Here is a 16,951-nt window from a genome sequence, read left to right as displayed (position 1 = left end):
AAATATTTGATGTAATCTTATGTTTTAACTTTTAAAAATATTCAGAAGTAAAATAGGCGATCTAGATGCATTTGGACGCGTTGTTGCTGTTTTATGTCTTTTGTATAATCTTTTCTTTTCATTTATTGAGGAGCTAAATAAAATTTAAATTGGCAAAGAAAGTGATAAAATCTGTTCTGAATCAAAAGTGATCCCAAGAGAACACAATGCCTTTTGAGTTTCTAGGAGTTTCTTTGCACAAGACTTTTTTTCTTCAATATATACATATATATATTTTAAGGAACAGGTATTTAAAAATCTCATGATGCGAGAACGAACTATGCACACCATAAACAATTCTTATGGCGCTTGCCAGATCTTTTGTGTTGGGGTTATTTGTGTGCTCGTCTCAGCCTCTCCTCTTTCCCCACATAAGTCAGTTGCTCAGTCATGTCCGACTCTTTGTACCTCCATGGACTGTAGACCGCCAGGCTCCTCTGATCATGGGGATTCTCCAGGCAAGAATACTGGAGTGGGTTGCTGTGCCCTACTCCAGGGGTCTTCCCAACTCAGGGATCGAACCCAGATCTCCTGCATTGCAGCGGATTCTTTACCATCTGAGCCACCAGGGAAGCCCAATAACTAATTATATTGGCATTTAAATAATTGTGTTTATCTGAAAATATGTGCATTTAAGGAATATTTTACAACTATAATCCAATGAATTTTCCTTTTAAAAATGCAAATTAAAAATATATATTCTTGTTTTATTTTATTTTTTAATAGGAGTCTATATAGTATAAAGAAAAAGCCCCATATATCAGAACACTTTTGTTTCCCTCCTGAGAATAAACTATGAAATTTTGGGATTCTGTTTTCCCCAGTACATACCAAAATGTTTTAGGCAGAGTAGGTGTTCAATAAATATTTATTGCCATGATTGAAGATGGATCTGAATTCCTGCTGCAAAGTTTTTATTTCTCAAAGAAGTCCCATTTCTGGAAAATGTGCTCCCATAATCTGGTCTCAGTCATCTTTGTAAAATGGGAATAATTTTCCTGGACTAGAAGAATTATACAAATCAAAGGGGAAAAAATAACTTACACAAACATAAGGTCTTAATATCCATCAGATTGTTAGAATTATGTCAGCGTTATGAATAGAGCAGCCAGAGCTGAGTTGAACTTTAGGCCGGCTGCACTTGTTTCTATCAAGTAGAAACTGTAGAGATGTTACAATATACCTTCTCAAACTTCCCTTTTCTTGTGTTTCATATGAAATATTCCAATTCAATGACTTTTGGAAAAAATGAGAAGAATTAGTACATGAGAAGTGATTCACACAGTTTTTGGCACACAGATAGTAGCCCATAAAAATAACTAATAATAATAATAACTTTAAATTTATTAAATTGAAAAGAATGCATACATTTTTTATATATTCTTATCAATCTTTTTATCATTCTAATTGCACATCAGTTAATACTAAGCAAGTAAATATATGAATAAATTGAAGGAACACATATACTTTAGTGTTTTCTGCTCAATTTTTTTTATCATTGTAAATGTGTATCAATTTATACTGAACGGGCCAGAGTATTTTTTAAAGGCATTCAAACATATTTGTTTGACTCTCATATACTGTACTTGATATACAGACTGTTGCACAGACTCTCTGTGCAGCTACTGTTGGCAGAAATTGATGAAGTTATAATCACTGTAGAAAGAAACAACGTTATATTGAAACAGGAGGTATTTAAAACATACTTTGCAAATTGCCACATCACTAACCAATGTCCCCTTTCATTTTAGCTACACACAGACCTGGATCCTGGGAGCAAAAAAATCAAATACATCCTGTCAGGCGATGGAGCTGGGACTATCTTTCAAATCAATGATGTAACAGGAGATATTCATGCTATAAAAAGACTTGACCGAGAGGAAAAAGCTGAGTACACCCTGACCGCTCAGGCAGTGGACTGGGAGACGAATAAGCCTCTTGAACCTCCGTCTGAATTTATTATTAAAGTCCAAGACATCAATGACAATGCCCCAGAATTTCTCAACGGACCCTATCATGCCACTGTGCCAGAGATGTCCATTTTGGGTATGTATGCTTCCATTTTCACAGAACTATTAAGAATCATCTTTAAAATAGCTTTTGGCATCAGGGATAGTGTGTGACTGAATAAGAGACATTTATTACCGTCTTATCTCTAATTTGCATTTCCAAATCCCCATTTTTGGCCTCAGTTCCACAGCTCAATAGCTTTAGTCCCTGAGTAATAGGAACTGACGAAGCAGTTTTATTAAAATCTCTCTCCTTGCACGACAGTACTTCAATAGGCTGAATTTGTATTCCTCTCATAGACCTGGAGTTCGAGTATTGTTACTGAGGCGGATTTATCAAGATTTGTTCCAACATGCCAGACTAATCCTATTGATATTTGCTTGATGTTTAATTATTTGTTTGTGTGTATTCACATGCAGATATAGCACATAGAGAAATAGAAAAGTGTCTAGGTCTGTAGTCAGCCAGATATTTCACTGAGCTGGTGGGTAGAGTCTAGAGTGGATTAGGAAATCAGCTACTAGAGGCTTGTGTGTTGTGCTTATCTTACTTGAACTGAACTTTTAAAAGAATCCTTGCTATCACCAGTGACTCACTCCCACTTTTTGTGAGCCATTGAAATATTCATTATACTCTACAGAACAACATTTATTTCAAAACACGGTTTCCTACCTTTTTCTTCCCTTTTTTTGTATTTGCTTACTTATCCCCAAATCAGTGTTATCTGGTAGTTCAGCTGGTAAAGAATCTGCCTGCAATGCAGGAGACAATAGTTCGATTCCTGGGTTGGAAAGATCTGTTGGAGAAGGGATAGACTACCCAGTCCAGTATTCTCCAGTTTCCCTGGTGGCTCAGATGATAGAAAATCCACCTGCAATGCGGGAGACCTGGGTTTGATACCTGGGTTGGGAAGATTCCCTGGAGAAGGGAACAGTTACCCACTCCAGTATTCTGGCCTGGAGAACTCCGTGGACAGAGGAGCCTGGCAGGCCACAATCCATGGGTTGCAAAGAGTTTGACACGACTGAGAGACTTTCGCTTCACTTCATCCCCAAACTCTGGCCTTGATACAGGAATTCCTGACCCAGGACTTTGTACCAGGATAAAAGGGAATTTTAGAGTTCTTCCTTGTCTGACAAAAGTAGTAGACAGAATCTAAGATCCAGGGCCCTAGATCACCAAAGTCATTCCTAAGCATATGGTGGAATGGATAGTCTAGTTTGTTTCAAACTGCATTTAAGGCAACCTATAAACATTTCAGTTCAGTTCAGTTGCTCAGTTGTGTCCGACTCTTTGCGACCCCATGAACCACAGCACGCCAGGCCTCCCTGTCCATCACCAACTGCCGGAGTTCACTCAAACTCACGTCCATTGAGTTGGTCATGCCATCCAGCCATCTCATCCTCTGTCGTCCCCTTCTCCTCCTGCCCCCAATCCCTCCCAGTATCACAGCAAAATCACATAAATTAGAAGTAGGTGAACATAATGTGATAAAACACATACACACACAAATAGAGATACAAATCAAAAACCCAAATTAGGTAAATAGGTTGGCTTAATTTGATCTCTTATTTTTTAACCTACACTATAACTTTGGTAAATGCACTCATTGCAGCAGCAAATCAGAATTGACTTCAGGTGTTCACATCTTACCAGTGTATTTCTTCTACCAAGACTCTATTTTGTCTATTTCTTGTGTGAAGAATCCTACTTTTATGTATTTTTTCCCTTCTTATCAAAATCAAGTCACTCCTCTATGGTAGGCTGAAATGATACTTTTTCTAGGAAAAGTTTGTGGGAAACTTCTAGGGATTTCTAGCAGGAAGTTCTCTCTCTTCCATCACTACTACAACAGAAAGGAACCCACAAATGATCAAAAACACCTTCATGTTCATACTTCTTTTAAATTCTGACAGGTAAACAGGAGCTGAGAAATACTACATTTCTTTCTTTCTTTTTATTTGCTTCTTATTTCATCAAGTTATTTAGGGCAGAGAACTTGCCTAATCCATCTTAAAAAAAACCTTTTTATTGTGTATTGAGGTATAGATGATTGACAATGTTGTGATAGTTTCAGGTGGAACAGAGAAGGGGACTCAGCCACACAAGCTCGTGTATTCATTCTCCCCCAAGTTCCCCTCCCCTCTGGCTGCCACATAACACTGAGCAGAGTTCCATGTGCCGTACAGCAGTTCCTTCTTGGTTATCCATCTTAAATATAGCAGTGTGTACCTGTCCACCACACTTCCAAACTCTTCCATCCCCCGTTCATTCCCGACAACCATAAGTTTGATCTCTAAATTTATGAGTGTGTCTCTGTTAGTGTAAGGTGATTTTAAAGGACCATTACCACTTGCAATACGTAAAGAATTGTTGTTGTTTAATCACTAAGTCGTGTTCACTTCTTTATGACCCCATGGACTGTAGCCTGCTAGGCTCCTCTGCCCATGAGATTTCCCAGGCAAGAATACTGGAGTGGGCTGCCATTTCCTTCTCCAGGGGATCTTCCTGATCCAGGGAGAGAACTCACATCTCCTGAATTGGCAGATTAATTCTTTAGTGCTGAGCCACCTGGAAGCCCCACATACAGAATACTTAATTACAAATAAATGATCAACAGAAAGCTGCTATTTTTTCCTCATTATTGTAATTTCTACATCTTTAATGGCCAAGTATATACCTATGTATTGTAGATGTGTCAGAGGCTTCCATTCCTGTGTATATGAGTCATGTCCCTGATAAATACGCTGAGGGAAAACAATAAAATACAGACTTCTACAAACGTCATGGTCAATTTCTGCTAAGGAAAGGAATTTAAAGATATTATTAGCTATATAACACAATGTGTATGTGGACCTATACATTGTTCCTTTATCTGAAAGATTTTTCTTTATAAGAGTATGGCAATATAGTATAGTATTTCTTTATAAATATAGTATAGTATTTATACTATATTTATACTGCTCAATACTAGACTATGTTTACAATATACTATAGTATTTCTTTATAAATATAGTATAGTATTTATACTATATTTATACTGCTCAATACTATACTATATTTACAATATAGTATAGTATTTCTTTATAAAAGAAATAATCTACACTAACTTACATAGTTATTTTTAAAATGCTTAGCTTGTTACATCTCTGCTGAAAACCACATGGAATATGCTGCAGTTGAAAGAAGGGGATTTTGAAACCAAATGGATGAAATTTTGAATATCTGCTTAACTTTGAAATTCAAGGAGGTGAAACTGTTGCTTATTTCCCTTAGCCACAATGCAAAGATAACAACTTCTATCTTGCTTTCATTTTTTGAGAATCGCTTGATAAAATACAAGGTAAAGGCATGCCATAAAGTAAGTAAGTGTTCAATAATTGGTAGGTGTGGTTTATAAAATTATTTTTATTAATCTCATTCCCGTATTACCTTTGGACTGTTCCTCTGTATCGATTTTATGCATCGGGCGTCTGGTTTCTGTTTGACTCCAGCCTCTCTGGTTAAAGGAGGAAGAGGCAGCTGCACTATTTTATTGTCAAGTGTGAATTATTCCCTTCATTTCTCATGAAGGTGAATATCAGGATGAAGGTCAGCTCCTGTCTCTGTTCTCTCCCTATCACCACTGTTCTCTTCCAGCCTGCCTCTTCCCTCCCTGCCTTCCTTCTTTCATTTTTCTCCCTTTGTTACTGCAGAAATGCCAAGACCTGCACCTGAACACCCTGAAGAATGCCAGCAAGGACTGGGGGGTTTCACTGTTGCAGGGAGAGAAAAATAAAATTATAATTGAGAAATTTACCAATATTACATTGAAATGAATGTGATATTCCAGAACTGTCTGCCAGTTGACAGGCTGTCAAGACAAAACACACATATATATTTGCCCAAATGGCAGCCAAATTATTTTAGAAGTATCTTATTTGGAAACTGGAGGCAGAGCTCTTTTATATTCTACTGTTTATTTCAGAACTTGATGAGAATTCACTTTTATAGCAATACTGCGTAAAGAGCGATGTGTGAGCTTGTCTGATTTTTACTGTGGATCCCAAGCTAGCAAGGTTAAAGTTGGCTTTTCAGTGAAAATTTGCCCACACTTAATACGTTCCAGACACTTTAAATATTTTTATGCTATTGGATATTGGAGTGAAGGACTGTAGACCCTGATTGTGTTTTTACACCTATGCTGAGTTGCGTCTGACTCTTTGCTACCCTGTGGACTATAGCCCACCAGAATCCTCTGTCCATGGAATTTTTCAGGCAAGAATACTGGAGTGGGTTGCTATTTCCTACTCCAAGGGATCCTCCCAACCCAGAGATCAAACTCTCATCTCTTGCATCCACCCCTGGGTTCAGGTAAAATGAACTCTGTATTTAGCTTGGAAATAGAATCTCAGATAATCTGTCTGCAAATCTGCTTTCTACCTGTGTTAGTGATATAACCCATCTAAGCCTTACCTTCTCTGTGTAGTGTGTGTAAGAATCCTTACCTAAGAAAATATGTTTGGAAAAATTCAATGAGTATATTCGAAGTACTTGGTATAGCCATAGAGTTAGTGCTCAGTTGATATTTGTTTCTTCACAAACAACCATCTTTGAGCTGCTTATACTAGTATCATTCAATAAATTGTGTATATGATATGAATGCCTTGAAAGTGAAGTGAAAGTCGCTCAGTCATGTCTGACTCTGCGACTCCATGGACTATATAGTACAAGGAATTCTCCAGGCCAGAATACTGGAGTGGATAGCTGTTTCCTTCTCCAGGGGATCTTCCAACCCAGGGGTTGAACCCAGGTCTCCTGCATCACAGGTGGATTCTTTACCAGCTGAGCCACAAGGGAAGCCCCGAAATACCAGAGTGGGTAACCTATCCCTTCTCCAGTGGATCTTCCCCGGGGATTGAACCGGGTCTCCTGCATTGCAGGCAGATTCTTTACCAACTGAACTATGAGGGAAGCCCTGTGAATGCCTTAGTCAATGAAAAGTTGCTCAAGAAGCCTTAACTTTGTGTTTCACAATTGCATACATTGGAATGAACCCTATTTTATTCTAAAGGGTATATTAGTAAAGATGGAGATAAAGGGATGGATGAGAAAGCCAAGTAGGACTTGAGCTGGTATGAATGACTGTGTTGTTGAGTGCAAAGTTGTATAAAACATGGCACTGGAGGTTTTCTTAGTTTTCTTTGAGATGCAAGGCTTCTCTAATGGTGATCAATGTGTATTAAAAAAGTTGCTATATTCCCAATGCTGTTAAAAGTGTGCAATATTCACAACAGTCTTTTAACATTAGTACTGATATTAACTTTTCTATTCATTATTTTTAATCAGAAAAGTGGGGAAAATAATAGATAATCCAAACTGAGATATTAAATGGTGGAGCTGGGATTGAATCCAGATATGTGGCTCTTCTTTCCAAGGTTTTAACCAGTATGCTATAGTAAACTTTGATAATATCTCTAGAGAACCTCACTTATGTATGCTCTATAATTCCACTGCCTAATGATTCTGTTGCCTATCAATAATAATTACTGTTTTTCCAAGGTGGAAGAGCTCTTTAGGTTAGCATACTTTCCAAATTAAATTGAGGAGCTGGACAAAGAAGACAGGAGTTGGACAAAGAGAAGTGTGGGTGAAATCTTACACAGTTTTAAAAATAGGAATATCAGCATGTTAAAAATATAAGAACAATATATCACATAGAAATTCAAATCACAGTAAAATTAATTGAGAGCCATTTGGTGAATAACTGGGGCTGAAGTGCTGTTAATATTAAAGTAAAAACTAAAGAGAATAACTGGGATTGACTCTGGATTTCCTGGTGGTGACTGTAAAAGAGAATGCACTCTCCATCAAAAAATATTAATCAAAAAATCAGAAGGTCAAGAGGTTACTTAGTAAAATTTATTTTGGAAAGGAAAATCTCATTGCTTTGCAAAGGATCATAACTATAGAGGTTATGGATGTCAGTACATAATATGCAAGGGGACTTACTCTACTTGAAACAGTGACTCAGCCAAAGGTAAAGTGTTAACATTTGAGAGTAGTTTTAGTGTTGACCCTTCTATGTTTTATTCTCACTCTCCTGTCTTCTCTTACCATTAGTAGTATGTCTTTTCTGTGTAATTTTGTTCTATTTTGGTATGTGTATGTGTGCTAAGTCACTTTAGTTGTGTCTGACTCTTTGCAACCCCATAGACTGTAGCCCACCAGGCTCCTCCGTCCATGGGATTCCCCAGGCAAGAATATTGGAGTGGGTTGCCATGCCCTCCTCCAGAGGATCTTCCCAACCCAGGAATGAAACCCGTGTCTCGTCTCCTGCATTGGCAGGTGGCTTCTTTACTGCTAGCACCACCTGGGAAGACTTTTTCATGGTAAACATCTTCAAACCCAAGGCCCATGTAAAATACAGTCTATTTCTTTTGTGTTGTTCATCACCTTTAATTTGGAATACATTTAATCTTAGAGAGAAGTTGCAGTTGTAGTCCAAATTAATGTTTCCTCAACTTTTAGAGGGTGCATTGCTGAGATGATACCCCATCACCGTGAGATTCTTCAATCAGTCTTTGCCACATGGATGATTTTCTACACAAACACAATTCAACCTTCAAAATTAGGGAATTAATAGTGATACACCATTGCTAGTGCATGCACCCACCTTAGTCAGATGTCTCCAGTTGTCCTAATAAAGTCTTCTTATAGCAAAAGGATCAAATCTACACCCCCACATGCGTTACCATGAGTTCACCTCTATACCTCCAATGCCAAAGCAACACCACAAGGTTCATTCTAATTGTTTCTTTTTCTCCAACAGTGAGAACCCTGTTTCTTTTCCCTTGATGTATTTGGTGTTAGCATCACCCCTCACTGCTGTACTAAGTGATTCTCATTTGCTGCTCTGCCCGTCCCCTGACTCCCTGACACAAATGTTTATCGCCGTTTCACTCTACCTCCACCTTCCTGCCTTTCTGTGAATTCTTACTCGCCCAGCCATGCTTAATGGCTTTTGGAATGAACTGTTTAGGTGGCAGGCAGTCAGGAATGGAGGCAGGAAACTATATGATACTCTCAAATTCTATTCTCTTGTGTATTTCAGTTGTACAACAGACCTGTGGCAGTGGCTCCAACCTGTGCTCAAAATAGATTTACTGAAAAAAATCAAAGTTAACTGGTAAACACCAAATTAAAGAAAGTAAAATGATTGTCTTACATCAGACTGTTTAGAGTATTAGTATATAAGAATTTGATAAATTCATATTTTATGCCCTTTTGGAGATTTCAGACATTTATATGATCCCAGAAACTATTTTTAAAAAGTGTCTTGCAAAACTGCATAGTTTTATACTATGAAACTTATAAAAACACATGTCTAATGAGAAGAGAATTTTGAATCTATGTTAGGTCACATGTTAATTTAACATGCAGCTAAATAGTCAAATTTGCAATTTCTAAAGAGCAAATTAAAAATTATGATGACTCTAGCTTATATGCATTAGCTTGTTATTCTTGTCACTGCCCGAAAGACATTTTCATCCCATAAAAAGAAGTTTCCCCAATTAATAATTAGAAATTCATTTTCATATTTTTTATTATTAAAGAAGCAGTTTATGTTACAGAGGCTTAAAAGATCAAAGGATGTTCATACTGACAAACTGTCTTAAACCTAACATACATCTTTTTCATAATGTAGAGGTGGTGGTTTTCCTTCTCTCTCTCGGCTAGATTTTGAAAAGATTTGGTAGCATTTCTCTATTTTAAAGGAGAGATGCAAAGTGAGAGAGAAAAACATATCTTGATGGATTTGATTATCGTTTTTGTCTTATTTGATTCAGAGTGACAAACAAATTTGAAATTCTTTAGGAAAACATGGGTGGGAAATCATGAAGATTGAAATAAACACTTTTCGAAGAAATCCAGCTGCTCTACCTGGTATCAGTATATGTAACAGCTGTGGTTTCCTAACTCCAAGAAGGGAAAGGACTGTACAGTTTCTGTTCTGCAGAAGGAAGGGACTTGCATTGTTCGTGTTGTTCAGTTGCTAAGTCGTGTCTGACACTTTGCAACCCCAGGGACTACATAGACAGTTGGTATAGTAACTGAATGTTTTCTTGTATCTTATGATAAAAATGAAGCAGTGATTTCTGATGTGCAGATTTTGGTGATTCCCAAAGGTCTGCCTAATTGATCTATGGCTTAGAAATTACTGGAGTATACAAATGGGAAAGTTACTGGCAATAAACTGTGAGAGGTACCTAAAACCACTTAGTCTTCCAAAAGGCATTGTAATTTCTACATGGTGGCTAAGAACAAGATTGGTGTATAATCATGGGGATATAAACAAGGTTTATTTGAAAGGCTTCTGTGAAGAGAAAACTCCTTCCATCAAATTTTGCTTTAATGCTTACTCCTCTGTACTCTCTAAACCATAAGGGGACATTTTATGAATCAATTAAGTGATAACAATATACAATCAATTTATTGTACTGTTTCTAATGGGATTCTTACTATTTTTTGGTCAACTTATAATCTGATGTCTTTAATTTTAATGTTCTATGGGCTAAATATCAACTCAAATACGTGAATGCAGATAGGATAGCTTGTGATGGTGGTTTAGTTTTTAAGTTGGGTCTGACTCTTGCAACCCCATGGACTGTAGCCCACCAGGCTCTTCTGTCCATGCGATTCTCCAGGCAAGAGTACTGGAGTGGGCTGACATTTACTTCTATTATAGGATAGCTTGCTGCTGCTACTGCTGCTAAGTCGCTTCAGTCGTGTCCGACTCTGTGCGACCCCATAGACAGCAGCCCACCAGGCTTCCGTCCCTGGGATTCTCCAGGCAAGAACACTGGAGTGGGTTGCCATTTTCTTCTCCTATAGGATAGCTTAGGGAAGTTATTAAACTTATATAGAAATCTACCTTCTAAAGTCACTTTGAAAATAGTTAAAATTATAGAACTACTCATTTTAGGTCTGCCTCAGGAACTCCAGACCCAACTCTATTTCGGGGTTTCATTACCAACATAAACTGGACGTTTTCAATGGTCTCTTCTTGTAGATTTGGACTGTTGACTTAGGAATTTCATGGAAACACCAGAAATCTTCGAATTCTTTCTAGAAGATGAATTCTCAATCATTAGCCAGTAAATTTTTTTTCAGTATGGTATAAATCAAAAGAGAATCTTATAAATACCTCATTTGATTTTACAAGTTGTAATATTGGTGTCACTGTTGTTCTATATAATAGAATATTACATAAAAATATATTTCAACAATTCCATAAATACCTGAAACTTGAACCTATTGGAAACACTCTGTCCTTAACGCCATCCCAACTGGTGAAAAGAGTGGAATTCCCTGTGGGATGGGATTAATTTAGAGACCTGTATCTCCCATTCATGAGTATCTCTTAATTTGAATTGGTGATTTTGAAGATTAAAATTAAACCTTTGACTCAGCATTTACAGTATCTGAGTGGCGGCAACATTGAGATCAACCTGTTCATATCAACCAGGTCATCCACTCAATATACCAATTATACAATGGATTCCCAGCCTATTCATAACAGTGGCTAAAGCTAACTTTCTGTTTCTTTCCCTTTTATTTTTTCCCTCCATTTTATCCTTGTGCTCACTCACGATGAAACTCAATTTGATTATCAAATTAAACTCAGTTTAATTATCCTGGTATTGTTTCTTTAAGCTCTTCAGAAATATGTCTTCTACTTACATTTTTTAAGCTTTGTTTATTTTATTATTTTTGGCTGTGCTTGGTCTTCATTGCTGTGTGCTGGCTTTCTCTAGCTGCGGCGAGCGTGGGCCACTCTGTAGTCGTGGTGTGTGGGCTCTTCATTGGGGAGCTCTTCTGTTGGGGAGCACAGGCTCTAGGGTGCACGGCTTCACTAGTTGTGGCACATGGGCTCAGTACTTGCAGCGCATGGGCTCAGTTGACCTGTGGGATGTGGGCTATTCCTGGACCAGGGGTCAAATGCACATCCCCTGTATTGGCAGGCTTATTCTTAACCACTGGACCACCAGGGGAGTCCATCTACTCAGATTTTTTATTTTTCTATTTCTGGATACATTGGGTAACTTCTCTGAAAATTACACTCACTTCCCTGTTGGTAGATTTTCTATGGTGAATAATACTTCATCCAAGTCTACCCTGAACACTTCTGAAAAGATAAGACATCTACTGCTTCTGATTCAAGTAATCTTCTGGTACTTGAAGTACTGAGAGGTATTCTCATATCAGTAAACCTGCACTTATAAGGAAAATCAAAACACTCAACAACAACAAAAAACATTGTATTGCAGATGGAAGTTTAAGAAACACAGGTGGAATTCTACCCAGACAGTTCCATGATCCTGTTGTCTTTCTATCTCTTTGTCCTCATAGATTGATAAGAATGGATATTTTAGGATTCAACACATTTATTGATTTTTTGAGGCAAAAGGGCAAATCATTCTTAAGTTATTCAAGCCATGTTTGTGTCTAGAGCTCTGTGTATTAGCATCAATACCTACAGTGTTACGACTTTTTGTTACATGCCCATTTCAGAAAATCATGAATTAAAAAGGGCTAGAGAGAAAAAGCATATAGAGTTCAGCCTTTGCCCACATTCGCCTGTCAGAGAAAGGGATGCACTGCATGTCAGGGCAGCTCTGAAACACGCATTTGTGAAATCCTGAAGTCTTGGCTGAAAATGAATGTGGGACACCTTTGTCAATATCTTTTTGAAGTATGTCATGCCCTCCTTACCTCTCAGAGCTGGTAGGGGTTCCTAGAGTTTGAACATTTTTTAATATTATTTCTTTGATTTTTATGTTTGTGCATAGTGGACTTAATAATTGTGCTTCTGGATTCACTGGACTTGGAAAATTGCTATTTGAGTTTTAGGCCCAAATTGCTTTTATTCTTTGGTTGATTAGCAATCACAGTTATGTGAGATATGTGCCATTTTTTCTATTCTTATCAGTAATGTTACATAAAGAAAAATATGATGAAATTTAAATGGCAGGATAGTCACATGCATAGATAAGCATATAGATCAATACAGGCATGCCTCAGAGATATTGCCAGTTGGGTTCTAGACTGCTGCAATAAAGCAAGTTGCAAAATGTTTTGGTTTCTCAGTGTATATAAAAGTCATGTTTATGCTATACTGTAGTTTATTAAGTACACAATAGCATTATATCTAAAAATGTATACACACTTTAATTTCTAAAACATTACTAAAAAATGCTGACCTAATCATCATCTGACAGCACAGGTTTGCCACATACCTCTAATTTGTAAAAAAAAAAAAAGAAAAAAAAAATCAAAACATGCAGTATTACGAAACCTAATAAAACAAAGTATGCATGTACATAAAAAAAATGGTAAAGAAGATATATAAGCTGTTAAAAGAACTGAGGATAAAGTTAAGTATGTAGATGTATGGAGGAAAGAAATGCAAGTTCGCATGTGTGTGTGTGTGTATTTGATATTATAATTAGATACCCTAAAAAAAAAAGTTACATTATGAGGCTGTAAGTGGGAACATACGGATTGTCTCAGACTCATGTCTGATTCTAAGCGAACAAGGCTTTCTTTCTTGTGTCTGGTGTCTGTACTAGAAGACTTTAAAGTCAGTATAATCATATTTGTGCCAGTGTTGAAGATGATTTTATTCATTTTCTTTTTGTCAGGGAACATGACACCAAGGAGTCTTCTCTTTATAACCACGTCAGACTTTCTGGATTTCGTCTTTATATACCAATTATGAATCTTTGCAAGCCGCAAGAGTGGTTTAAGTTCAAGAAATACACGAGGGCAAGAGAGGGGAACTTCACTATATAAAGGTCTCTGGAATAGGTTTTGAGATGTTCATATGTATTTCTTCTGAAATCCAAAGCAATATTAGTCACTTAAGGTTAGCATGATGAATAATTGTTTTAGGACTACACAGAGATTAATATTTAAAAGTTTATGCCAAACACACTATTCATGTATATTCATTTGATCCTAACAACAACCTTATGAAGTGAATTTTATTATTTTTATTTTTTAAAAGAGAAAACTGAGGCACACAAGCTCAAAATATACTCAAAGTCTTATGATGGGTAAAAATAAGAGCTCCTCATCAAGCATGATCAAATCAGTCAATCCTAAAGGAAATTAACGCTGGATATTCATTGAAAGAGCTGATGCTGAAGCTCCAATACTTTGGCCACCTGACGCCATGAACTGACTCACTGGAAAAGACCCTGACACTGGGAAAGTGAGAGCAGGAGGAGAAGGGGGCGACAGAGGAGAAGACGGTTGCATGGCATCACTGACTCAATGGACACGAGTTTAAGCAAACTCTGGGAGATAGTGAAGGACAGGGAAACCTGGCCTGCCTGTCCATGGGGTTGCAAACAGTCAGACACAACTTAGGGACTGAACAACAACATCAGGCATGCAGAGAAACTAGCAGTCCACAGAGTAAGGAAGGAGTGGTTATAGAGATGAGACTATATACAACAGTAGAGTTGATAGACAAGCTCTTGTCTCTGCACTGGGTGACAGGAAGGAAAACCAGAAGTGAAGTGGAAGAGACCAGGAATACACTGGAATCCAAAAGGAGCCTGTACCTGGCACTTCCACCTCAGTGTTCCTGCCAGAGCAGCTGATGCCCTTGGTCACAGGGCTGGACCTGGGCCAGGACGTGGGCATTCTGGAGGAGCACAGCCTAGAGCTGCCGAAGGAGCCGTGAGCTGGATTCTGCTCCCTGTCCTCATGGTGTGCTTGAGAACCTGCTGAGTCAGGCATGCACTGCCCCAGTGTCCAATATCCTTCAATGATGTGTCTGCCTTCTCCACTTCTGCCTGCAACAGCTCACGCCAAACCTAACCAGGACAAACATAGGAAAGGGAATTCTAGAAAAATAATCCCAGTGTAGCTAAACTTATCAAAAACAAAACCATGACAGATACACTTTATTTAGCTTCCGTTGTAGGCTGGGTCCTGTGGAAAACACTGCGTAGATTTTTGGAAAAGAGCATTATATATGTCTAGTGTTATCACTGCACATTACGTATTATGTAAAACTTTATATATTGTTGGTTGCATGTTATTATCATATCTTTACTGAAAAAAATACAGATATACATTTATTTGTGTTGTGGGCTGAGTTCTATTTCACAAAATTAATGTACTGAAGCTCTAACCCCCAGGACCTTCAAATGAGATTGTATTTGGAGGTAAGGCCCTTGAAGAGGTGATTAAAGTTAAGTGAGGACAAATGGGCAGGCGCTGGTCCAGTCTGACTGGTGTCATTACCAGAAGAAGGAATTTGGACACAGAGACTCCAGGGGCACATATGAACACAAGGACCGCTGTGTGACAAGACACAAGAAAAGCGACCATCTGCAAGCCAAAGAGAGACCTCGGGAGAAACCAACCCTGCCAGCACCTTGAACTTGGACTCCCAGCCTCTAGGACTGTATGAAAATTAACTCCTGTTGTAGAAGTCACCTAGGCTGGAGTGTTTTGTTATGGCAACCCTAGCGGACTAATGTGGTTTAGTGTGGCCATATTAACTTAATTAGGAGGCTCTAGGATCAAAATCCAAAACCAGAGACTTGTTAAATTGGATACCAGTGTTCTCTCTTCTAGAATTATCATGTCCCTGTATAAGCCTTGACTTAAGGTCATATCTTTGGATACATATGGAGCGAACATCTGTTCCCAGCTATGGGATGTTTTTAAAAAATAAAAAATCATATGCTTAAGTGTGTGGAGCTTCTTTTCATTTTAAGTAAACTTTGAATTTGAGTTTTAGATTTATGGAAAGGTTGTGAAATTATAATAGAGTCCCCATATACCTTCACACCCACATTTCACTATTATCAATATTAACATCTTACATTAGTGTGGTAAACTTTTTTAAAATTAATGAATTGATATTGACACTACATTTTAACACTTGTAGGGAGAACTGGTCAGGTATTTTTTTAGAATTTCCCTCATTTTAGATTTGTCTAATGGGTTAGAGTGTCGGGGGAGGAAAACTGACATTTTGTGACATTATCAATGTGGTTTAGCCACTAAGTTGTGTCTGACTCTTGCTACCCCATGGATAGTAGCTTGCCAGGCTCCTCTGTCCATGGGATTTTCCAGGCAAGAATACTGGAGGGGGTTGTCATTTCCTTCCCCAGGAGATCTTCATGATCCAAAAATCAAACCGGGTCTCCTGCATTGCAGGCAGATTCTTATCCACTGCACCACCAGAGAAGTCCACCTGCTGATGCGCGGGAGGCCTCAGGTTCATCTTGTGTATTTATTGCCCCACTTCTGGAATTACCTCTATCTCCAAGGAGCCCTGGTTCCTTTTGTTGGGGCCATTAGAAGCGAAGTATGCTAATTGCACTTGTTGCTGCTGGATTGTCTTTGATTTTAGACTCTCCCAGATGATAGAGGGAGGACAAATATGTGTGGAGATGTATTTATCCACTTGAGTTTTTAAAATACAGTGGTAACATAATTATATTATTTTGTCACAGTTTGAAGTCTGTCGTGGGAAACTCCACATCTCATTTTTTTAAATCTGCATGTATTAAATTTTTCATGCGCTATTGATTTTGATAAGTTCATTGTGACACATGTTCATCATTACTGTATCAGATGGAATAGTTCTCCTACCTTAAAGAAAGCCGTGAGCTTTACCTATTAAATTCCTCATTCTCTAACCCCCTATTGACTTTATATCTTTGTCTTTTCTAAAATATCCTATAAATATAATAAAATATTATGTCAGTCCAATTCTGTCATTCAGTCATGTCTAACTCTTTGTGACCCCATGGACTGCAGCACTCCAGGCCTCCCTGTTCATCACCAACTCCCGGAGTTTACTCAAACTCATGCCTATTGAGTCGGTGATGCG

General features: G+C 38.0%; 1 protein-coding gene across 1 annotated transcript in view; it reads left to right on the top strand.

Moving 5' to 3' along the window:
• The window catches only part of CDH8 (cadherin 8, type 2), a 403,256-nt gene that overhangs the window by 136,694 nt on the left and 249,611 nt on the right, over nt 1–16,951 (top strand). Inside the window, exon 3 of the mRNA XM_010833836.1 lies at nt 1,791–2,085. Within this exon, the coding sequence (XP_010832138.1) occupies nt 1,791–2,085 (295 nt within the window). The remainder of the gene's footprint in view (nt 1–1,790; nt 2,086–16,951) is intronic.

This window comes from Bison bison, unplaced genomic scaffold, assembly GCF_000754665.1.
Source record: "Bison bison bison isolate TAMUID 2011002044 unplaced genomic scaffold, Bison_UMD1.0 scf7180017863938, whole genome shotgun sequence".
Classification (NCBI taxonomy): Eukaryota; Metazoa; Chordata; class Mammalia; order Artiodactyla; family Bovidae; genus Bison; species Bison bison.
This window is presented reverse-complemented; position numbering and strand designations above follow the sequence as displayed.